This window comes from Physella acuta, unplaced genomic scaffold, assembly GCF_028476545.2.
Source record: "Physella acuta isolate Inbredline_101_S28 unplaced genomic scaffold, ASM2847654v3 ptg000720l, whole genome shotgun sequence".
Taxonomy (NCBI): Eukaryota; Metazoa; Mollusca; class Gastropoda; family Physidae; genus Physella; species Physella acuta.
In genome coordinates, this window is record NW_026732238.1 from 74,377 (window position 1) to 100,024 (window position 25,648).

General features: G+C 33.5%; 1 protein-coding gene across 1 annotated transcript; it reads right to left on the reverse strand.

The window, feature by feature from the left end:
* Nucleotides 1-16: 16 nt before the first annotated feature.
* Nucleotides 17-24,735, reverse strand: LOC131949930 (uncharacterized). Its single transcript, XM_059311890.1, has 16 exons — nucleotides 24,675-24,735; nucleotides 23,869-24,012; nucleotides 23,467-23,580; nucleotides 23,172-23,315; nucleotides 22,857-23,000; nucleotides 21,107-21,358; nucleotides 20,812-20,940; nucleotides 19,822-19,947; nucleotides 18,933-19,037; nucleotides 17,291-17,467; nucleotides 16,639-16,758; nucleotides 15,586-15,670; nucleotides 10,974-11,050; nucleotides 5,321-5,527; nucleotides 1,351-1,473; nucleotides 17-147 (listed from the first exon to the last, which is right to left on the reverse strand). The coding sequence occupies exons 1-16, from the start codon at nucleotides 24,730-24,732 to the stop codon at nucleotides 17-19; spliced, it is 2,136 nt and encodes a 711-aa protein (XP_059167873.1). The 5' UTR covers nucleotides 24,733-24,735.
* Nucleotides 24,736-25,648: the final 913 nt, after the last annotated feature.

Here is a 25,648-nt window from a genome sequence, read left to right on the forward strand (position 1 = left end):
ACAGCAATCTCCCACACTAGATATAATTATTACAACCACCCTGTTTGTCCAAAAATTCTGCATACACATGTTTGGTTTCATCTAGCTCCACCAGTTGGGCTCGCCCTGCCTCGGTCCGTGCTATATTTTCATAAACAGTGTTTTCATCTGGAAGAGAAATTATTCGCATACAATACAATAATATAACAATAAATATTTGTAGAGTCACGCTGACATAATGCCGATAAATGTCTATGACTAAAAGTCTATCACGCAATGAATTTCAACCATTATTCATGAGACAATTGTTATGACCTAATGGCAATGACTAAATATGTCTCAATATTCATGACCCAGAGACCATAACACATTTATAATGACTCATGCCTCTCTGCATATATGTCACTGCCTATATGCCTAGTGGTAGAAAGCTAGACTGCTAACCCGTGTGTCTTGAGTTCGAATCCGGTTTCAAGTTAGTAGACCGTCCCTGAGTCCCCACAGCTCTGATGGGTACATAACTCATGTTATTGAAAGTAAAGGCGGTGGGGCATAGTGCTGACCATACTATCCCTTCATATTCCGAGGTCACAGAAATAGGTGAACTCTACTTCACTTGCCCATAAACCGTCAAGTTTGGAAGGGGAACTTTACTTTTATATGTCACTAATCATAATATGTCACTGACCCTGATCCAGTGACCATGATCTAGAGATCGTAATTTTCATTTTTTTTTTTTTATAAAACATGCTCTATGTATTAATATTACAGTCGCCCTTATGGTACGCATAAACTTAATCAGTTTCATCCAGATCCACGTGTTGGACAGGACGTGCCTCTGTCAGTGTCATGTTTCCATTAAATTCTTTTGTTGTGGGAGATAATTTTTACCATTGTTGTACAATATAACAATGAGTAACTAAAATAACTATTACCATGAGCCAAAGTCTATGATCCAATGACTTAGATCCAGTGTACATGTCTGAATGGATTTGTGCAAATGACTATGTCTAAACATCCATATCCGAATATGCGTGCCCTAATGAATATGGTTCCGTGAGCATGATCTAGTGCCCATGGTCCAGTGGCTATAACCCTATATGAATTACTTAATATAAAAGCCTCACTGACCATAATCCAGTGACCATTAATCAATAGACATGGCTAAATACCATGATCTAGGTCCATGGCCGAAAATCAAATTCAATGTTTCATTAGATTTATTTCGTGGTTTAAGCTTATTTTTTATCAATACATAGGAATTTGTTCTTCTGTTCTGAATATCTAATATGGAACTACTATGGGATTAGAACATTTTATGTGCAAATATTTTACTTATATGCTTCCCACTGTCATTCACCAGATACCTACTGAGTGACTGTGTTTTACTACATTTTATAGCAATCACCATTGCAAGCACGAAAAACGCGACCACAACAAAGATACCAATCCCAATGCCAATCCATTCAGATAGTCCAAGTGAATTCATCTTTTCTGAAAGACAAAAACTTCAATGAATCTATATGGACATAAACATTTTGGACATAATACGTATGAAAATGGCTTCCATTTTTGGTATATGCTCATTACAAAATCCTGATTTTCGTCATAATGGATTTTTTGCTCTTTTGGATACTTCGTGCATTTTTTTAAGAAAATTATAACTTTAATGAGAATTTTTACCATATTTCTGTTATGTAAGAATGTACGAGAACGTTTTAAGGAGATCATTCAAATTTTATACCACTAGCGTTTCGGTAAAATTGAGATGATTTACTGGCATTTAAAATCACCTGTGTGCATTTTTAAAATTGTAGTGAGCAATAGTGAATAGTTTACAGCGTTAGATGTATATTTTAATAGGGGCAACACCAACAGTGATAGTCGAATTTTCAGATGTCAATGTCAAAGTAATGTCAAAGTAATGTCAAGGTAATGAATGTAAAAACAACAATTAGCTATTTGACAGCTTGTTTTTAAATATTTCTAAAAAAATATGAACGCTTAGGATTTGGGTATTGTTGTTGACTACTAAAATTTTCTTTTTCAAACAAGAGTATGCACATTCAAAATAAGCTTACACATTTATAGGTAACCGGTCGTATGTTATCATGCTACATAGATTTAAACAGATTTACCGGAGCTGTCACTAGAAACGTTATCCGCTTTTGACATATTTCTTTCTGTTGATGACGTCACAAATGTTGTATTTGCTTCTACAGAAAAGAACAAAGTAAAAATGTTTAGCCAAAAATGTTTTGATTATTTTTGTGTGAATAAAGTGGGAAAATTAAAAAATACAAAATTAGTAATCAATATAAATGCCTATAGAATTTTTAAAAAAATCTATTGTTTTTATGGTTGTTTTTTTTTACAAAAACTATTTAGTTATTAATGTAAATTTTAAAATATAAATTCTATAACTATTTGCACTTTTGTACTCCAGATTCAATTATTAACATTTACTAATAGTTGCAGTATTCAGTGATTGTTTGGAGACCTGAATGGTTATAAAGGCAAATACAGTCTATAGTTGTTAACAAGTAAAATGGCGTTGCTAGGGGGGGGGGCAATAATGATTGTTATTGCTTTGTTAATTTGTTAAACAAAACTGATAACCTGAAACTAATATAAGAGACAATTAGTATCGAGATTTTTCTAATGACACGACCAAAAATGTCTCAAAAAATAGCTCAAAATTCTTGTTTTTCCTTTTTTCAAATCATTTTGGCTCCCTAAGACCTAGTCATATATTGTCACCTAACTTGATTTTTTTTAAAACTTAAATTAAGCGTTAACAATCCAACCTCCTCATCTTCCTCTCTAAACATTACCTTCATTACTTTTTCGGTATACAACTCTTCCTCTTTCCCCGTGATTGCACACCCGAGCCTGCTTAATGGTGATATAACTGTCTTTATGAGGGTGTACCAATGCCAACTCCTTTTGTTAGTTACCCTCTGTCTCCGAGCCATCCAATAAAAAGACTTCACAATTTAGCTAACGATCCTGATTTTATTATTTTTTTTTGTTTTTTGTATTCCATTATTTTTCCTGTGGTTTGTTCCTTTGTTTAATCAACCAGTCAGCCAAATACCCCTAACATACTCCAAGTTTTACCTTAAAAGTTTCTAAAAATGTGCTATTGCGCATCACTTGGCATTTTGAGTAGAGGTTAAGTTAATGGATGATTAAAATACATTTATCTGAACTTCCATAGTGCTTCATGAGTTTTTATATTACTATGCAATAGTTTAAAAACGTATGAATCCTTATGTGTACACTATTAAATGCTTTTTCAACTGTTAGAAAAGTACATGTAATTTAAAGTACATTCCATGCCTGCTCTAAGCTAATCCTCAGTGTTGCAATATGATATACTATGCAAGAGTTAAATTTTCGAAACATGCCTGCTCCTGTCTAATTTCCAACTGTCCTATAGCCTATCAACCGAGTTTGATTATAATTAGTATTTGTACAGGTTTATATAGCAAAGTGATACCTCGTCAGATGAAAGCTACTGTTTTGTAACTGTTCCAACACACTTATATACATATATACAACTAGTTATTAACTGTTCAAATCAGTAACACGTTGCACTAAACGTAGTTACAACAGCCTTGGCCTACCGGTATTTTATTTGATTCTATTATTAGTAAAAAAATTATAATTGTTGCATTTTGTTTATTCGCGTCGTGGTATTTTTAAATCTTGAAGCGAGAATAACCGCCATGATTTTTTTCAATAGAAATAAAGTTTACAACAACTTTGGAAATGTATATATCTCTACCTGGCACATTTCTATTTTAAGTGAGTAAGAACGAGACTTACAGGTCCTATTTTGTTGACTTATTCGTCCAGTAATTCAAATTCAGCAAACAAAATAATAAGGAAACCGTAGCTAAAAACCGTGTTTTCTATAATATAACGCTGCTGGTAGTGTGTCATTCCATCAGTCATCGCTATAGACTTTGGAACCATTAAAGTAAACATCGAACCATGCAGTGCATTTACATTGCATCGCATTGTCTTATTATAATGATTATTATCTTATTATAATTAATAGAGTAGGGTTTCTTTATATAACGATTTAAACCTATTTTATAGTTGCCACCGTTTTTACTCTTTCGCATAACGTGAAAAAATACTGAATACACGCACATTGCAAAAACATATTAAACGGATCAATGTCAAATATAATTTTCGGTTAGATTCCTAGATAAAAGTGGATACATTTTCATAACAGTAGGGTCGAAAAAAACTAATTAATTAAAATAGTTATTAGTTTTGCCAGAAGAAATAATTTAAAAATAAATTCAATTTACGCTCAATAATTTGATTTTTAATATTATTAATTATTATATGTTTATGTTCATAATTAAAATAGATAAATGTTAAGATTATTTATAGTATTTTCTAGTTAGTCAATTATCTCTCAAAATCACAATTTTTTGTTTTGTTTTTCGGTGTTATTTAAACTGGAAATGCACCCTCTGGGCGCGGACGCCTAAGAAAGCGTGTTGTTCGGTGGAGATCCTAAGTACAGTACCAATGTGTTTTCTTAGAAACATAAACGTAAACACCGCTTGCAATACATTTACTTGCATTGCATTGTCTTGTTGGAATGTGTCTTATATGGAGTGGAATCTATTTATGGGTGACAGGACAAATGATCTCAGGACAAATGATCTCAGACAAAATATCTCAGACAAAATATCTAACGGAAAAATTATCTCAGGACAAATGATCTCAGGACAAATGATCTCAGGACAAATGATCTCAAGGACAAATTATTTCACGGACAAACGATACCAGGACAAAATATATCTGGACATATGATACAATTGACAATTGATCTCAGACAAAATATGCCCAGCAGGCATTCCCGACTGCTACATTTGCATAAGATATTACATTTTTTTTGGTTATATTTGCTTTTGTATCACTTTCTTAATCATAACTTGTATCTATTTTCTCGTGTGTAAGTGAGAAACAGACAATAATTTAAGATCTGATTTTAAGAATAAAAACCTCTAGACTTATTACAAAAAGTTTTGTTTTATTTTTTTTTACATGATAGGGTTATAAGATATGTGTGATTAATAACAAATCAAAAAGACGCATACATAATTTAGTAAATCTTACATCACAGTCAGTATCAACATTCTTAACGATCGTTTCGGGTGAAAATGCCCTGCTGAAACTGGATATAGAAATGTACTAGGCTGAATTTATCTTGCAAGCTATTCAGATCATTTTTTATTTATATAGCAATACATGTTTGAATAAAAATTGTTCGATAATTGAAAAAACTAAGATATCTTTTTAAATAAATACTTACCGTGAACTTCCATGCAAATAAAAGGGAAAGCTCTAGAACACGCTTCATCATTTAGATTTTCCCATTCAGAAATGTCAAGACAGTCTTCACTTTTATTATTATAGCTGTTCGGTTCTCCAGCACGCCACATTGATGTCAGATTGGCCTTTGTACCATCTGTCCACACCCATTCACCTTCTCGTAATCCATCAGTAGCTCCAAGCCACGCTTATGGATAAAAGAAATCTACATATCGCACAAGTTGATACTTTTAAAAACGTTTTAGAATGTTACTCTTAATTATAAGCTACGGCGTGGCCTAGCGGTAGAGCGCTAGACTGCTAACCCATAAAATGTCTCAAGTTCGAATCAAGACAGCGGAATATCCCTGAGTCCACCCAGTTCTTATGGGTAACTAACTCACGTTAGTGAAAGTAAAGACAGCTGGGCCTTTTGTTCATATCGGCATTTTGTTCATGTCGGCCTTTTGTACGGATACAAGTATTTACTATTACATAAGCCATCGAAATAATTATTTTTTTAGATTTGTCAATTTTATTTAATTGTTTATTAGACAGTTATGTCAAATTTGTTTGAGGTGACAATGTTTTATAATTTTAATTATATAATAGTAGCATCAGTTGTACTAAATATTAATAGAATCAAACAAGATCGAGTACGGACATTAAAATTGAAGATATTCGGTAACATTAGGTTACTCTGAGGTAACGTGAATAATATACTGATTTTCCCAATGCTGTTTTCAATTTTAACAAGCTTTTATTATTTTTAACTCAATGTCTCTGTCGTCAGTCGTCAGTCTGTCTAGATCGAAACCCCCGAGCGAAATTTCGTACAATTTTAACTGACAGATTTATTTCAACGTTGGCACGTGGGTCAAGATATGAAGACAAAGCAACATGACATTAAATTTGACTTAATTGGTTGCTTGAAAAAAGAATTGCGCAGCAAGGGAACGCCAAAAAAATGTATGTATAATAGTGCGGAATATTTTCAGTCTAATATATAAAGCTCAATTCTGTATGTAAAATATTTGTTTGTAAAATTAAATTTGTTTGTTGTGGATACTTCTATGGAATTAAGTGTTAGATTATTATCGTGCTCATAGTCTAAATTTATGAGTTAAAAAATTACTATTGAAAGTCTTTAAAAACAATTTTCATTTTATATACTTAGAATAAAAATTTTCAATTATGATTATTACATAAAATTTTTAAAAAAGTGTATCAACGTTTATAAAATTTCTAAAATTGTGTCTGAAATGTATTAACTACACAGTTACTTCCCTTTAAAAAAGTCATTAAATCGGGGGAAGAAAGAATTTACTTTTTATTACTTTGTTTTGGTGTTAAGAAAAAAAAATATTACATTGATTAAGTGCAATGTCGTTGGTATTTTTAATACTGCCTTTTATTTATTCTATACACTGAACATACTGTTCAATAATTATTTTTTTAAATCAATAACATTTAATAAGCCAGGTCCTACAAATCCTATATGTTTATTTCTTTCCATTTACGGATAAGCTTAGAGTATTATGATTTTGTTCACTAAATTGAAACAAGCGCGTCCGCCGGCGCCCCTGCACGGTTCGATTTGGCGCCCTGAGCTACATGTGAGCGCTATGCTGCATAATTTTGTTTTGAACAGTGCGATAGAATATGGATAAGAAAGGTTACTATAGTCTTTAAGTGAATCAAATCCGGGCGTCCTCATGCACCCAGACAGGGTGCTATTTGGCGTGAGTTCAAAAGACTATGAATAAGTTATGTACTATAGTCGTTTTCTAAGTTGAATCAGGCGGTTACGTCATGGTGCGTGCTCTGGCGCCCAGACAGGGTGCTATTTGGGGCCCCGGGCCTCCCGTGTTCGGTTTAGCGCCTACGTTCGTTAAAATGAGTGCAAAAGACTATGAATAAGTTGGGGTACTATAGTCGTTTATTAAGCTGGGACAGGCGATTCCGCCCCGGGCTAGACTGTGAGCACTTTGCGTTTATGTTCGCATTAGTGTTTTCTTTGTGTTTAGGTTGGGTTTGCGTTAGTGGTTGCCTTTTGATTTGGTTCGTTTTTGTTCTTTCTTTTTTTCGTTTTCGTTTGTGTTTTTTTCTTTGGGTTTGTGTTTGTATTTGTGTTTGTGATTGGTTTTGCGTTTGGATTTGGTTTGTTTTCGTTTGCTTTTTCGTTTGTTTTTTTCTTTGTGTTCGTATTTGTGTTTGTGGTTGTGGTAGGGTTTGTTGTTAGGTTTTTGTTTTCGTTTGTATTTGTAATTGTGTTAGCGTTATGATTGCGTTTTGTTGTTTTGGTTTTGGTTGGTTGTGGTTGGGTGGGCAGTGCCGGGTTTATGATGATTACTAAACACACAGGTAATGGTTTTTAACAGAAAGGTTTTTCACAGAAGCCAGAGCAGGGCCTGGCCGGGACGGCTAGTACTTTATAAATTTACATGCGTTTTTTTATTATTAACACGTTTTTATTAACTCAGCTTCGCGTGTGTTTGTTGTTAAAATTGACATCGAAAATTAGCCCACTTCTGATTGCTCTATAGATCTGAAATTTGGCATGCAGGCTACTTTCGCCTAACAATTTCAGATGCAATCATAAAAACTAGCAATTAGAGACCGTAATTAGCTTAATTTAATTACGCCCTAAGGACCATAAAATTGAGGACATGATTTCTAAAGATACCGACAAGACTGGAGGCCTATTGACACAGTTACTTCGGCCCCAATCGATGTGAGCGCGCTGGCCGTGATCGTATAGTGGTTAGTACTTCGCGTTGTGGCCGCGACAACCCAGGTTCGAATCCTGGTCGCTCAAGATTTTTTAGTCCATGTATTTATAAACACTTAGTCAAGTCATACTTAATCAAGTCATTAGATAAAGTAGAAAATAAACTATATAAAAAACTTTTTTAAAAACCACGTTTTTCATGTGTAGCAACGGACTAAAAAGGAGAAAATAACTATTTACATACATTTGATGACAAAAAACGTGGGTCGGGCAGATGGGTCGGGAAATTTGATGGTGAACGTACCCACGTTTTTTGTCATCAAATGTATGTAAATAGTTATTTTCTCCTTTTTAGTCCGTTGCTACACATGAAAAACGTGGTTTTTAAAAAAGTTTTTTATATAGTTTATTTGAGAATATGGAAATAGCGTAAATTACTACTTCCAGTCAACGGAAATTACTCAAGTTTTGAAAGAAGGCAGAGAGTTAGATCTTTTATTTACGTGTGAAATTTCATTTATCTGAAACAGTACTCAAGTTATAGATATATTCAAAATTAGTAGTTCGGTCTCCCCCCCCCCCCCCCCTAAATTTTAAAAAGACCCCCTCCGTTGAAAAAAATTGAATAAAACACGGGCTGTTCCGGGAAACCATTTGGTGCTCAGAGTGACATTATCGTATGAACGCCGGAGGACACCTGGTAGTTTGACCGTTAATTCACAGTATCCCTAAAATCCTATGCGGTGAGTCGGTTTGCTGGCTGGTTGGGCTGTTTTCGGTGTAAGCTGTCGTACTCTAAACAGCCCGGATCCCGTTCACTACGGGACGTACCCTACTATTCCATACCTCTTGTATCACTTGTTATAGGAGTCATACCAGTTCATTTTGTGAAGAGCTCATAGCAGTTGTTTTGAAACTCCTTAGCCGTTTTGCTGATACACGCTGCTGAAGTTTTAGATTAAAATACAGTAAAAATATTAAAATTGTTAATTGAACATATACTTTATTAACAAAATCTGTTTTGTGTAGCTAAGTTAAAGACACTGTCGTCAATTTGGTGCTTTTTTACTGTCTTGTATACGAAGTATAGATGAAGTATTGTAATCGTGAAAAATTCAAAATTGAGATTTTCACAAATCTTAACGTTTTACACCTCCCTAAGTCGGATAACCATAGTTTGGTATTTGTGTCCGTAGGCCTATGTCTGTGTGATTGTGTGACTGTGTGTGTGTGTGTTTGTGTGTGTGTGTGTCTGTAAAGAGGATAACTTACGTACCGTTAAAGCTAGGTTGATGAAATTTCATATATAAATATTATATCAAATTTGTAGTTCTGTTTCAACTTTTAAGCGATATCCGGTAACTGGAATTTGAACTTAATCTATTTCTGGATTTTCAAAAGCCTATAACTTGAGTATTGTTTGGATAAACGAAATTTCACATGTAAGTAAAAGATCTAATTCTCTGCCTTTTGTCAAAATTTGACAAAATTTTTGCCGTTGACCCGTGGTAGTACGTTACGCTTTTTGCGAATTCTCAAAAAACGAATAGGCCTATAAAGTACTAATATTCCGTACTATTATACACACATTGTTTGCTGTTCACTTTGTGTGCAATCATTTTTTCTATTGGATTCTTCTCTATTTTTAAAAAGTTTATGTAAAAACTGATTAAAAATAGTGTTTCTATCCCAATAGTGTTATATCAGTATATATTTTAGAAGGTTTAGGGGAGATCACTCCCTAATATAGGATAGTTACTCTTTATTTGTTCGGAAATTTTTCAAGCATTGTGGTCTGACGTGTTAGTGTGTTTTGCGGGAGAGGGGGATATGATGTTTGTCTCTGGCGGTTGTAGAAGTGATGTGCGGAGTCGATTTTTGTGTGTACATTTCTGCTGATTTAACACTTTTAAATATATCCTAATATATAAAAAGTCAATGTGCGCACTTCTCTCTCTCACTCTCTCTCTCTCTCTCTCTCTCTCACTGTCCCTCTCTCTCTGTCCGCAATATATTTTTCCGAGGCTATGCGATCAGTATCTTTAGCAATATGTGGATATATGTTAGATGTACTAAATTTATGAACTAAATTTTATTTAAAGAAGGAAAATAAAAATAGAGGCATATTTGAATAAAGAAACACATTTTTAATTATGTAACTCGAAAAGTGTTTATGGTTGTGAAAAGAAGACTCTATACTAGATAGCACATTGTAAAAAAATCACAATCACTGGCAAAGAGAATGACGTCACGGAAAACAAATAGAAAAATATCAATATGAAAGTATGTTAATAAAAAGTTAAATACTACGGAAATTACACAACACTGATGACGTCATTAATTATTGGATACATAAAATAGAATTAAAAATCGAATTCCGAAAATGATGCACAATACTTCAATAAGATTCGCTTCCCATATCTTCCAGTTTTAGAATATGAACAATCCAATTTTAGAATATGAATAAATAAACTATCTCTTTAAATAAGATCTATAGATCTACATATCAAGATGTACACTGTGAAATTTATAAAATTTTATTGGCCAAAAATAATATAATTAGATAAAAAAAAATACCATTGAATAGCCTGGTTTTTAAGCAATCATTTAGTCACTGTATCAATGTGAGCATTTAATATGGTGTTGTGTTGACTAATAATGTATGTAATTTGGTTTTAACTTTTCTAATATGAATTGGTAGCCTATGTTGTATTAAATGAGTCGGATTTTTAGCTATTTATAATATCGTTCAACGTGTGATAAAGCAGATTATGTTTTATAACAATAACTATTTTATAAAATACTTTTTTCAAACAGTATAACATTTAAATATATAGGCCTATATTTCACGTGTAACGGGTACCACTGGCTAATTTAGAAGTAAAACTTGTTGGTTTAGACATTTACCTTGTGTAAAGACAACCTGGGTGATGAAAGCCAACAAGATACATGTGTAAATCTTCATTGGGTAGATCCACAACAAGATGACCCGAATAAAAACTGATCAAAGAAAGTTTTTTTTTTACAAATTCAGTTTAGTTAAAGTAGAACTTTTAAAAAAATATAATATTTTTTTTATACTCGAAAACTATTTGTACATTAGTAATGTTAATTAATATCTAAACTGAAAAGAAAACAATAGACGAGATTATTTTACGTGTAATTGAGAACTTAACATTTAAAAAAATATGATGTCCTACCTGTTTGGTGATGTGCTGTTCAATTGTTTAAATGATTTTATGTCTAAGACTTGAAACAGGATATGACTGGTTCCTAGGAAGCAGCGTGCAGATTAGAATAATTTGGTGAGCACGTTCACTATTCTAAGAAGTCAAAGTGATAAGGACACAAAATATGCACGTATTTCACGGAGTCTTTTAACGCTCGCAAACTAGACAAGCTTCTAGAGAATACAGAAAAACTTCTCTCGCATGCAATCCTTTTATCGTCTAAAGCATGGATTCCCAAACTGGCGGTCGCGACCCCCGGGGGGTCGCAAAGGGCTTTCTTGTGGGTCCCCAACTGGTAAACTAAAACCTATCATTGAAAAAAAATTAGGAGAATATCTGAAATTAGGCTATACAAACAACACTGGAAATGAAATAGAGAATCAGAATGTAAAATAAATAAAAAATTGAAAGAGGATTCTAGGCATTATTTGAATCTTTTGTAAACGAACTTCGACTTTATTTTCCTCTGAACTGAAAGAAGAAGAATCTGCATTGACCCACTCTCTGCATCCCTTGAGGTTGCCAGCATTCCAGATGAATTAATCGATGAAATCTTGGATTTGCGGAATGAATCCGCGTCAGGTACTGTGTTACACACGATTTTGGTGTAATATGCACCATTCATACCCCAACGTGAAATTGAATGCGTTTCGAGTTTTAGTTCCTTTTGTGTCTACATTATCTTCGTGAGAATACATTTTCAAAATTTCTCCAATTTAAAACAAAGACTCAAGTAAAATGCTGAGAATGACATGAGGTTGGCGTTAGCAAAAACTCAACGGCAAATGTTGAGTCTAGATAATAGCATGCAATTTCACTCATCGTATTAAAACCGTTATAAAAAAATAATTCATATTGCAAGGCTACTAGAAAATCTTATTCTAGTGTGTATTTATTTCCTTACTAATACCGACTTTTAAATTCTATGGGGGTCGCGGGTCACTTACTCTTTATAAAAGGGGGTCGCCACTCGAAAAAGTTTGGGAACCACTGGTCTAAAGGATGTGTAATTTTTAAAACATGCGTTAAGATGACGCCACTTTAACATCCACACATGAGGAGTAGTGTGGATGTAATGTAATTGTGCAAAAGACGTTTTTACATCTTCCTGAGGAAGTAATGTCATCTTGCTAAAACAAATTCAAGTTGTTTTTTCCAAATCTCGACGTTTTACACCTTCCTGTCAGAGTTTCTTTCAGTCATCTCTTCTACCCCCTCCCCCCCCCCACACCCCCCCGAAAGAAATGTAATGTATATAGAAAATATATGTTCTATATACGGTGGTCGCCCCCCCCCCCGTCGAAAATTTTAGCTCCCCCCCCCCCCCCCCGCTATTTTTATTTTAGGTGCTGGTGTATCTCTAATAGTGCCATCAATGTAGCTTGTAAAAGGCCAAATATTTTCTAACTTCCCCAAATTTAGGACCTTGAAATATTTTATGTGTGTACCTTTGCTGAACTACATACGTTCTTTTACGCTGTTTGATGAGGCATAAAGACAGAGTGTGGTAGAATTGAAAGGCAGGCCAGAATCCAATCAACAAGAATTTACAACCCGGAAGGTAAGACTTAAAAGCTAAAAACATTTCGCATTGATTAATCACCTAGGCAGGCACTATAGATTACATCAGTAAGATTTGATTCAGAATACAAGATCTTGAAGCATAGTGGAGGGCCGGAAGTTTGAAATCGCGTTCATAAATAGCATTCAAATGCGCCTATAGGCCTATAGTTTATAATGTTTTATTAAAAATGTATTTTTTCGAATTTGTTTTTTTACTTTCTCATTTATAAAGAGTATAGATGATATATTGTAATCGTGCAAAACGTTGTTTTACATCTTCCTTAGTTTGCTGTATATGCTCTAGTTCTATGCGCATCACGCGGATATTCGCTCCATTTAGATTAGACTGTGTGTCAGGTGTGCACTTGTTGGACATGCAAGGTTGCGATTGGCAGATAAGTCAGATGACCACTGGTCAATCAGTAAAATACTTGAGGGGGGAGTTAGTGACCATGGTCTAGTGTCCTAATTTAGTGTCCATGATTTAGTGACCTTGATTTAGTGATCATGATTAATGATTCATTGTCGTTATCTAAAAATTGAATTGAATTCATCACTCAATAATTAGTGTTTTAATAAAAAGTCAACTTTACTATATAAAGTAAGGATCGCATCTATGTACATCTACTAATATTAACGTATTTAAATGCTGCATTACTGCTGTCACATTTTTCATTATGCTCGTAAACGTCGAAGGAAAGAACATACATACACCTGCATCATATCCAGAAAACTTTTGACATTCATAAATGATATAAAGGGTCGTCCATACATGACGTAACGATCGTAAGTTTGTTACGGTATTTTATGAAGGGGGTTCAGATAGTGTGACGTCACACTTTTGCGTTATTAAAAGTAATGAAAAACGAATTTCAGTAATTAATTCGCGTTTTGGATAACTGTTTTTATCAATTGTTATCGAAATTGATTTAAATTCTTTATTTTGACCGACTTCAGTCAAGAGTTTAGAAAAAAAAATGATGTTTAAAGAAAATTTTAACTGCAATTTTAAAATTATAACAATTTAAATATTATATATATATATATATATATATATATATATATATATATATATATATATATATATATATATATATATATATATATATATATATATACGATCCCTTCGTCACCCAATATCACATAGTTAGAACTACCCGTTACCAACGAGTCAGACTTCATAAACAAACATCCACTCAATTATTATGGGACGGCGTGGCCTAAGATAAAGAGCGTTTGGCTGCTAATCCTAAAGTCTCGAGTTCGAATCTGAGTCCAAATCAGTCAGTATGGGTGAGCCTTGCTAACTAATATAAGGGGAAGTAAAGGCGGCTGGGCAAAGTGCTGAACACACATTTATATTCCGAGGTAAAAAAAAACATATGACCTCTACTTCAGCTGCCCAATGGTCCAATGGTCTGCCAGCTAGGTCTGTAGTAAATGAGTGAAAGGGAATGAATGGGGCGATTGTTGTTTATACGCTGTAGCCTTTCCCGGTCGTCCCAGATCAATCCTCGTGACAGTCCGGTTTGTATCTGTTTTCTGTAAGGGCTGCTGTGTGAGAACGTGTGTGATTGTCTCAGTTTAGTCCAGTTCTCCCACAAGGCTAAGGTTAGTTCTGTACTGTTAGATAGCCACTGGATCTTAGTTTGTGTATTAGCGTATTTATTTATATTTTAAATATCCTGCATTGTGTAGATTGTGTTGATAGTATTAAACTCTTTTAGCATTAACAAGTCGTTGTTTCATTGCGTCTCGTCCTGTAACTCGTTTGTGGTTGTTTGCCTTATATATTCCGTAGAACACTGGATCATCCGTGTGTTCACAACATACTAAAGAGGATTATTTTTCTTTATCATTTATATTTAAATGCGTTTTTAGAAACGTAAAATATTCAAAATATTTACTGTTTAGCTATATTGATTTTACTAATTGTTTGTATTTACTTTTATACTTTCACATTATAGTTGTACGATACGCTATACTTTGGCTAGAATTGTTTCGACTTGTCTTTTATGGAATCTGCTTCAGCTAAAAACTAAAAAAGTTAAGCCGTGCCTAAGTTGATGTCAAGTACCAGTTCAAATCTCAGCGTAGCCAACACAAGAACTAGGAATTTGAACTCTAGTTCCGGAACTCGACTCTGCCTTCCCGTAGGCAGAAGTTAGTGCGATTAATAAATAATCGTTTCTCACAGTCGTGGTACTAGTCATAGGAACAGGCCAATGTTGATTAAAATCCGCATCACATTTATATATAATTTTTTTTCTAAAATGTGTACTATTTTTATCGTTAATAAATGATACATTTTTAAAATCTTAGAGAGAATTTATTTTTTGTGTGTTAAAATTTTACAAATATAAACAAGTTATGTGTGTCAAACTTAACATTGCTAAATAATAACCAGTAACGAAAATTGTGATTAACAAAAATGAATGTTACGAAATATGTTGAAGATAATTAGGACTTGAAATATCTATGAACTTCTCTTTGGTTAACAAAAGTTTTAAAAAAATTTGTTATTGCAACGAGAGTAGGTAATAACCGCATATTTTGACATTTAAATTACGTAATTGTCTTTATAATCATAAATGTAATGTTTTAATATAAAAAACACTCTGTTAGTCTAGAACAGGGGTCTCCAAACTACGGCCCGCGGGCCGGATGCGGCCCGCGAGGCCCTTACATCCCTTACTGAAATTTGATAGTTAATGCGGCCCTCGGTCTGAAAAGTTTGGAGACCCCTGGTCTAGAATGTCTGTATACACATTTGCTTCACTAGCGGGACACACTAGGCCTTGGTCGTTGTCGTGATCAGCTTTTTGTTCTGGAAGAGAAAGATGTTAACCATTCTTATACAATATAACAATATAACAATAAATATCCTTAGGTTGACATTATTATAATACTGGTAACTGTCTATTATCTAAAACCTGTAATCAGATTTTCTTCCAGATACTTTCCCCGTCCCACTGACACCCCCCCCCCCCCCCACACACACGTGATTGAATCATATCCACTGCCACCATTAAAATATCTAATTTAAACAGAAAATAAATACTTTATCGTGTGCGCCACCCGAAAATTCAGGGGCGTCATCCTTCTAGAAAAAGTCCCCCCCCCTTTCCCATCAAGTGTACAATGTCTAAAAGAAACACTGCTTGTGATCCAGTATCTGTGTTTTAATGGTTATGACGAAACAACCATGCATCAATATGCACGCCCTAATGACCTTGCCGCTTTGACCGTGGCCGAATGACCAAGATCCGTTTACGATAACTCATCACGTCTTACTCCACATATGTCACTGACAGTAGGTCACTTATGTCACTGACCATATGTCACTGACAATATGTCACTGACCGTATGTCACTGACCATATGTCACTGACCGTATGTCACATATGTCACTGACCGTATGTCACTGACCGTATGTCACTGACCATATGTCACTCACCGTATGTCACAAATGTCACTGACCGTATGTCACTGACCGTAGGCCCTATGTCACTGACCATATGTCACTGACCATATGTTACTGAGCTATGTCACATACCATATATCACATATGTCACTGACCGTATGTCACTGACCGTATGTCACTGACCATATGTCACTCACCGTATGTCACAAATGTCACTGACCGTATGTCACTGACCTATGTCACTGACCAGATGCCACTGATCATGGTCACTGACCATATGTGGACTGATCTAGTAATCATGATCCAATGTACATGCATTAAAGACCATGAATTTCTTTACAACAAATATAGACTATATCTACTAGGTATTACCATTACAATCACTCTGATGCTCCGCAACATCTGCATAAACATGTTCAGTTTGAATGAACTCCGCTAGCTGGACACCCCCGGCCTCTGTCCGTGTCATGTTGTCATAAACAGCGTTTTGATCTGGAAGGAAATATATCATTGTTTTTAAACAAGGATTAATTCCCTTAATGCAACGCTAAAATTGAATTTACTTTAACATTTCTAGGTAACCATGGCTAAATGTCGTTAGTTAAATACCCATGATACTTTATATATGATCCAATGACGAAGAATTAGATTCTGTGTTTATGTCTCAATGGTAATGAGCGAGAGACAATGTCTTAGCATCCATGTCCGAATACTCTTGCCACAATGACTTGGTCTCAGTGGTCAAGTTACACTGACCATTATCTAGTGACCATGGCCCAGCGACCGTGATACATTGATAGTGCTTTGATATCTTTATCTCACTGATCATGATCCAGTGACAGTAAGGTTCATTAACCATGATAAAAGCCGATGAACCCTTCATTATTTCTATAGCTAGTCTTTTTAAAAATACTATTTATATGACTTAATAAGGCTGTTTTGTTGTGTTATTTATATAGCTTCTAATGATATAAGCTCTGGATGAATAATAAAAACTTTTTTTTTAAATAAGCGAAAATTTTACGTGTTTGGTTCTCGCTGTCATGGCAGTTTCCAGATTCCACTAGACTCCTAGTGAGTGATCGTGTTTTGCAACGCAACTTTACCACAAGCACAACTGCAAGCACGAAAATCGCTACCCCAACACAAATACCAGTCCCAATGCCAATCCCTTCAGCTAGTCCAAGTGAATGTATCTTTTCTGAAACACAAACACATCACTGTATGCGTATGAATATAAAAATAATTGCAGGTAAAATACTATGCAAACTTTTTACTTAAACGAAATGTTCAGTTTCAAAAAGATTATTTAAGCTGTAATTGTATAACACTAACGTAAAAACTGAATTTATATGGACAGTTCAATCTAGTGCTGTACAGCAAATCTGGAGGCGACCATGCAGTTCGTCTAAGACGTGGGTCTTATTGTTTGATTTATCCGATATAAAAAAAATATAACAATAAGGTAGAAGAAGATATAGTACTTACATCAAAACTTAAGTTATATAAAAAGTTCATTAAAATACAGTATAGCTATGTAAAGTGAATTGTGGAAAAAAATCATAAAAAACAACGTTTAATAGCAAGCTTTCATTTAATAATGAACTAAAAACTAGAAAATAAAATTACTAATATTTAGGAATAGTTGGATAAGTCTGCCTACTAATTTCAGAATATTCTAACTAACACACAAATTTAATTAGGCATCCAATTAAGTCAAATTTTATGTCAGATTGCATTGTCTTCATGACATGACCCACGTGCCAACTTTGAAACGAATCTGTCAGTCAGAAGTACCCGTAATTTCGGTCGAGCGTTTTGAGCTACAACGAGAGATAGACAGACTTACTGTCGACAGACAGACAGAGGAATTTTTTTGCATACGTCATGTGTAAAAAACTAAGAAATAAAATCAATATTTCAGTTAATAATTACTAATTAATTAGCATTTAAGAATAGGGATTTGAGATCGTTGTAGTCGTCAGGAAAATAACGTGCATCTTTACTTCAGAGAGGCGTTTTTCAAAAGTACTTATAAAAGGAGTATTGAATTCGTATTGCACAAAGTTTAATTTATCTTTAGAAAGCTCAATTGATGGTTGAAAATTTGAATCTCAAACTAAATTAAAGGTAAAGTCAAGATAATTAATGTAAAACTCAATGTCAAAATGTGATAGATTGAATGCGTAAAATGATTAAATAGTATTATGTGTGTGTGGGTAGGTTTTTTTTTTTAAATATACATTTATCTAGACTATAGATTAGGGGTTCTTAACCTCATTGGAGGTACCGAGAACCACCAGTTTCATTATGGGCTTTCACCGTACCCCTCTTAATAGTTCTATCGTCCGAAATGCAAAACCGATTTGAATCGTTTGAGTCGAGTGTGTGTCTTGACCTCCACCAAACCTCCGAGACTGACTCACCGATCCCCTGGGTCTCGATTGAACGCACGCTCTAGATTATGGTCGTTTTATCTATTAAACTGCTCTTCCTTTATTAAAAAGCTTTTTGTTTTTTGTTTTATACAAAGTAAATTCAAAACAAGTTTGAACATGGATAGGTGGCCATTCCTTAGTTATCTCAAATATCACAGATTTTAACCGTTCTACCCTACAACAACATACAAAAGTACATTTAGTTTAACGACATTGTCATGTTTTTACCCAATTTATAGTCAGATCCGTTCACTGTAGTAAAGCTAATTGTTGCCGTTGTTGCGGTGGACGTCACAGATGTTGTTGTGGTGGTTTCAGATATATTGGTAGCCGCTGCAAATCAGGACAAATTAAAAACATTTAACAGGGATATGCATTTATTAATTTTCTTGAATACATTAAAAAAAAATTAAAACTGATAATTAATTTGTATTCGATATAATATGGAAAAGTTAAAAATAAAGATTTATTTTCCGAGTTTTGAAAAACTTTCAGAACTTAATAATTTTTAATGAATTTCTCTTAACGCTTATTCTAAGAAATTTTCGCCACCAAGCGTTACTCAAAAAGCGCGCAATTGTTTTGTTTCAAACTTCTATTCTATTACCCGATCCATTTGTGTTATATGAAATATTTTGGGAGCTTACTATGACTTTTTATCACTCGCTTTTCTGTAAAAGTTAATGTGTTGGCTTTTAAAAACACATGTATACAATTATTGTTATAGTCGCAAGCAATTTTGAATGTAATTGTTGTTACACACTGACGTTTTTTAAAGTAAATCTAAAAGACTCTATCATTCATTACTGGAATAGTTTCCAGCAATAAATATATTTTCCATAAGGCCAAAAGCACCAGAGATGGAAGAAGTTTTAGATGTCAAGGAATTTAATGTACAACTTTATTTTGAAACGTGAGTTTATTTGAGTTTATACATCGATCGTCAAATAAAAGTTGAAAGCTTTGAATTAAGGTACTTTTCTTACTTATTAAATTGTTCATGCTTTATAATTATTTTTTTCCTCACAAACGTGATTTAATTTGAAAAAAAAAACAGTGGTAAAAAGATCTGTAGTCATTTTGTCGACATTTTGCTCGATAATTTAAACAGATTTACCTAATGTATTTAGAGAAACTTTCCCAATCTTTGAAACATTTCCCTCCGTGGTAAAGCTAATTGTTGCCGTCGTTGCCATGGATGACACAGATGTTGTCGAGTCAATTTTTGATGTTGTGGGTATCTCTGCAAATTAGGACAAAGCTATAACTGTTAACCGACAACGTTTTTATTTCTTTTGGGAATTTTTTATTAATAAAGTGAGAAAATACCCCGGATTTGGATAAATTCAAAAATTCAAAATAATAATCAATTTGAATACTTTTTTTAATAACTAGTAAACAAGCGATTCTTTTTCTATTGCGTTTTTAAAAACAAACGTTGTAAGGCATTTAAATTAGTATTAGAAAATCCAATTATTAACATGTTCTAGTAATATCAATTTTCTAGTTATGCGTTCTGCATAAAAAATTTGAAGGTACATTAAATAAAACTTTTTAACATTTCACATTTTTAACAAATGTGCGAATGGGACAAATTTGTCGTAATGGGATGACTGTTCGAAAGAACATTAAAAATTCAAACTGTAAAATAGCTGTGTTATTGTTTAATGCCTATTTATAATACAAAGCACATTCTTTAAACTATTTTCTACTATTTGAACTTACCAGTGGTAGTATTTAGCCGCACGAGAGGGTAATTAGTGACTTAAATTAATTGTTGTTTTAATTAGTGTGCCTTCCCTTTCAATAATAACACAAAGAAACATTATATTTTGTTTGCTTTGGTTTTCAATAAAGTTTTCTGTAAAATAAAAATAAACTAATTTTTCCTATTGAAGTACCTATTTTCTTATATATATACACGTCAGGATTTTTATCAAAGATTTTTTCTTTAGAGATGCAGGTTTTGTCATTATACTTGACTTACATATTTTTAAGGAGCGGATTCATTTATTTTCAGTATATTGTAACATTTATTATAACCATTTGTAAAATTGCATTAACCTTTAAAATAAGCTCTAAGCACTTTGAAAATGAAAAGACTCACTTGTAACATTACAATTGGCTTCATCAGATTTGTCTTCACAGTCAAACTCCCCGTCACAGAAGAAATCACTTGTAATACAATGGTTAATGTCGCAGAGCTTGTGATTAGGTGGACAATCACGCTTTGTACCTACAACCAAGAATGTATTGTTTCAATTTACTTAAGCATCGCAAAGCGTGTGATTACACGGACAATCAAGTTGTGTACCTAAAGCACATAATGTAGTGTTTCAAGTAACATCAGCAATTAATTTCTAGAACGTGTTAAAAGTTAAAAACAACTTTTATAAACTTACAGTTGACCTCATCACTTCCATCTTGACAGTCCATTTCACCATCACACAGCCAAGAGAGGTGGATACACTGTGCCTCGTGTGCAGGTAAAGAACAGTGGAACTCAATTTGACGACATTCTGTGTGGGTGCCGGAGCAATGGCTCTCATCCGATCCATCTTTACAGTCCTTGTCTCTATCACACCAAAAATGTTCGAGGATGCATTCTCCATCATTGCATTTCTTTTCAGCCTTTTTATCACAATTTATTTTAGCTTAAAGACAAAGACACCGACTACTGCATAGACTTCATAAATCGTTACATTTATTTACAGCTGGGTAACAGTTTTTCTGTATCAAAAATGTGTATTCGTGTGATTAATTGTTTCGAAAAGTATACTAGGTTTTACTAGTTTCTGTTTTAAAAAAAAAACATTCGCTTAAGGTTAAGCCTGGGTGTTATGTTAGGTAAACTTTATTGCCAAAGCGGTTTTTTTAGAATTCACTTATGGTTGTGGGTTCTTTTTAAGTATGACACGGAACTAGCTTATATAAATTTGATAACATTTTTAACATAACAAAACGGCTTTTGTACTATGAAATATATATAGATCGCTGAATACAAATTTTCGATACTGGAGCACACCAACTTTCAATCACACAGTTATCTCATGTAAAGTCGACTTACACTCATCTCATTTGACGCACTCGACGCGTTGATCACACATTTTATGTACCTTCTCTCACAGTCTTATCCTACAGTCAGTGAGCAAAATAAAAAAAAATCTCACATAAAATTATAACACATTTAAGGAAAAATGCTTTTATCCTATTCAAAAATCACCACAAAAAATTCACACAAAAAGCATTAAAAATTAATTTAATTAGGTGTAACCTTACAAAAGCTATTTTTAAAAATAAAAGCCAGGGCGCTAAAAGATAAAATTTAAACATGTCTTCTTTTATGCTGTCGAAATTAAACCTATCAATAAAATACACATGAAGGGAAATTATTTTCAGTAAGTGAGCGCCCAAGCTTTTATTTGTACTCACACCGAAATTTAGCTTTATTATGGATACATCAAATTAATTTGATTATATTTACTTTTTTAGTGCATTTTTTGTTTGAGATTTTTTTTTAATATGATAAAAGCTTTTTCCTTAAATATTATTTTTATGTGAGATTTATTTTGCACTATTTAGTCATTCGTTGGTAATTAAAATAATACGTAGAATAGCTTGCGATCATTAAAGTTGAGGTACATGTCTTTTATTTGTTCGTACTCGACCAAATAAGGAAATCGCAAACTGAATAAAGTTTATCCTCGACGGCCCTCTAATAAAGCGATCGCTAGTGTTTTTGTTTTGTTCTGTTTTTATCTTGTCTCCCCTTTCACTCTTAATTTGTATTTTTAAATTAAGTTGTAATGATTAATTGTCTATCTAATTAGATTAATAATTTTATATTCTAGAATTGTCATCAAAAATATACTACTGTGCCAAATTTCAGCTCAATCGGACAATAGGAAATGGGTTTAATTATTACTCTAAAATTGGCGGAGACACATACATACTGAGCCAGCAAAGTAAAAGCCTTTAACATAGCAAGAAAAACATTATGATGAATCGCTCACGTAGTCGTTTCTATGGGCCAGGCATTCGGCCATCACACAAAGCTCACTCCAAACATAATACTCTAAAAGTACTGTCTGTTAAAAAATTATCATTATTAAATTTAAAAAATCTATGAGTAGACCAAAAAAATAGACTTACGACAGTCAAGCTCATCAGAATCGTCACCACAATCATCAGTACCGTCACACCTCCAACTGCCGGTAAGACATCTGGTGTTGTTGCATTGGAACTCATCCGATGCACACATCAGTATAGGCCTCTTTAAATTACCAAAGTCCAATGCTAAATTGGAAGGATTTATGTGTTGGTTATTGAATTAATGAACCATATTTTATTAAGCATGTAAATATCTAAGTGTAACCTGTTTAAGTTGTTAGTTTCTCATTTATGATTTTCCGAAAAAATAAAAAATGAAATTATTAAGTATTGAGTATTGTAAAATAAAAGACTTACGACAGAATTGCTCATCAGAATCATCACCACAATCATCCGTACCGTCACATCTAAAACTGAGGGGAATACATCTGGTGTTGTTGCATTGGAACTCAACCGATGCACACATCAGTATAGGCCTCTTTAAATTACCAAAGTCCAATGCTAAATTGGAAGGATTTATGTGGTGGTTATTGAATTAATGAACGCTGTTTGATTAAGCATGTAAATATCTAAGTTTCTCATTTATGATTTTCCGAAAAAAAAAAAAAAATGATATTATTAAATATTAAGTATTGTAAAATAAAAGACTTACGACAGAATTGCTCATCAGAATCGTCACCACAATCATCAGTACCGTCACATCTCCAACGGACGGAAGTGCATCTGTTGTTGTTGCATTGAAACATATTCACGCCACACGTCAATCCTAAGTTGGAAAGATTTTTGTGGAGGTTATTGAATAAATGAACAGTATTTTAAGCAGATACATGTAAAATTCCAAGCACAACCTGTTTAATTTTTTTAGATTCTCATTTGGGGTGTTTACGCAAACAACCAAAAACAGTATTAATTATAGAATCTCTAGCATTCTACCATCACACAAAGTTCACTCCAAACATAATACTTTAAAAGTACTGTCTGTTACAATTATATTTTTTTTTAAATATCAATATTAAATCAAATAATCTTTGAGTAGACCAAAAAAAAAACTTACGACAGTCAAGCTCATCAGAACCGTCACGACAATCATCCGCACCGTCGCATCTAAAACTGAGGGGAATACATCTGGTGTTGTTGCATTGGAACTCATCCAATTTACACGTCTGTATAGGCCTCTTTAAATTACCAAACTCTAATGCTAAATTGGAAGGAATTAATGTGGTGGTTATTGAATTAATGAACCATATTTTATTAAGCATGTAAATATCTAAGTGTAACCTGTTTAAGTTGTTGAATTCGAGTCCTGGTCCAAATCAGTGAGCCATGTGACCAAATCACCCACCATAGACACTGTTATGAGTTGAGTTTGCTACGTGCGAATGAATATTGGTGTGAAAAAGATAATGAATGCATGGAATAATGACGCAAATAAAGAAAAGTGACGTTTTTGGGTAGAAACGGGTTGCTGTGGATATTGGTGTGAGTCAGTGCTTGTCTTGATCGTCTTTGTATAAAGAAGTGTGACTTGTGCGGCTAGATAGGCAGAATTATGTTGTCTTAGGATTGTAAGAATCTGATACCATCACCTGAAAGCTAGAGACATTGTGAATGTTCATTAACAAAGTGTAATAATACCTGTGAATATACACGAAGCTAAATACACGCTTCTGGTCAAGTGATTGTACATGTTGTGATTGTACCCTCACACATTTAACAGACATCACTCCCCATTTACCTCACCCCACCTCAACACACACATATTCCACACAACACAGTCTGAGTAGACCAAACCCCACACTACCACACTTAATAGAAGTAGATGTTGTAAAAAAAAGAGGCACCTGGTCTATATATATTTACCTAGTGTACAGACTACTTGCAGGACGAACGCCAACAAGATACATACATGTACCTTCATTGTGTTAATCCACAACGTAATGATTCGAATATAACCTGATAAAATAATGAGGTTTTTTTTGTTAAGTTGGGCTTAAGTAGATCTTTTTTAAATATATATATATATATATATATATATATATATATATATATATATATATATATATATATATATATATAAACAAACAAACTATCTGCACACTTAATAATGTTATATAAAAATTTAAATTTAAAATATCTACCGATTTCATCTCAAATCTATCTGAGAAATATCAATAAATAATGCAGTATATATATATATATATATATATATATATATATATATATATATATATATATATATATATATATATATATTATACACTCGTAAATTATATATTTTAGTACTTCCAATATTGAAACGTGCATTGCATAGTGCATTATATGCGTTCATATTTTTATTTTGGTTTTAAAGTATTTTACTTTAATGATCTTGAATACAAAAATCCGGGTGAAATTGATAAAAAAGATCAAAGAATTGTAGACAAAGATTCAATTTTCCATTAGAATATGGAATCGGCTATGGGTCGGCGTGGTTGAGTCGGTAAATCTCTTGCTTGCTGAATCGAAAAGTAACTCCAAAATCAAATAACTGCTGTCTTGTATTTTGTATTGGTTGTACCAGAGACTTAGCGAGGGGTGGGGGGGGGGGGCGCACCGGGTGACACCATTTAGAGGGGTGACACCAAGGCAAAAATAGCAACATATATACAAAAAAAAAGATAATTCCACTTAGTTTATTGATAAATTATAGTGAGTTAAATAGTCTTTTAAGAGCAAATTTGACAAATCCCGACAAGTGTGGAGAGGGGGGATGACACTATGACGTAAACCTGCTAATGGTAGAGAAAACATGCTACATCCAGCTGTATTTATAACAGACTATAGATAAAAAAATC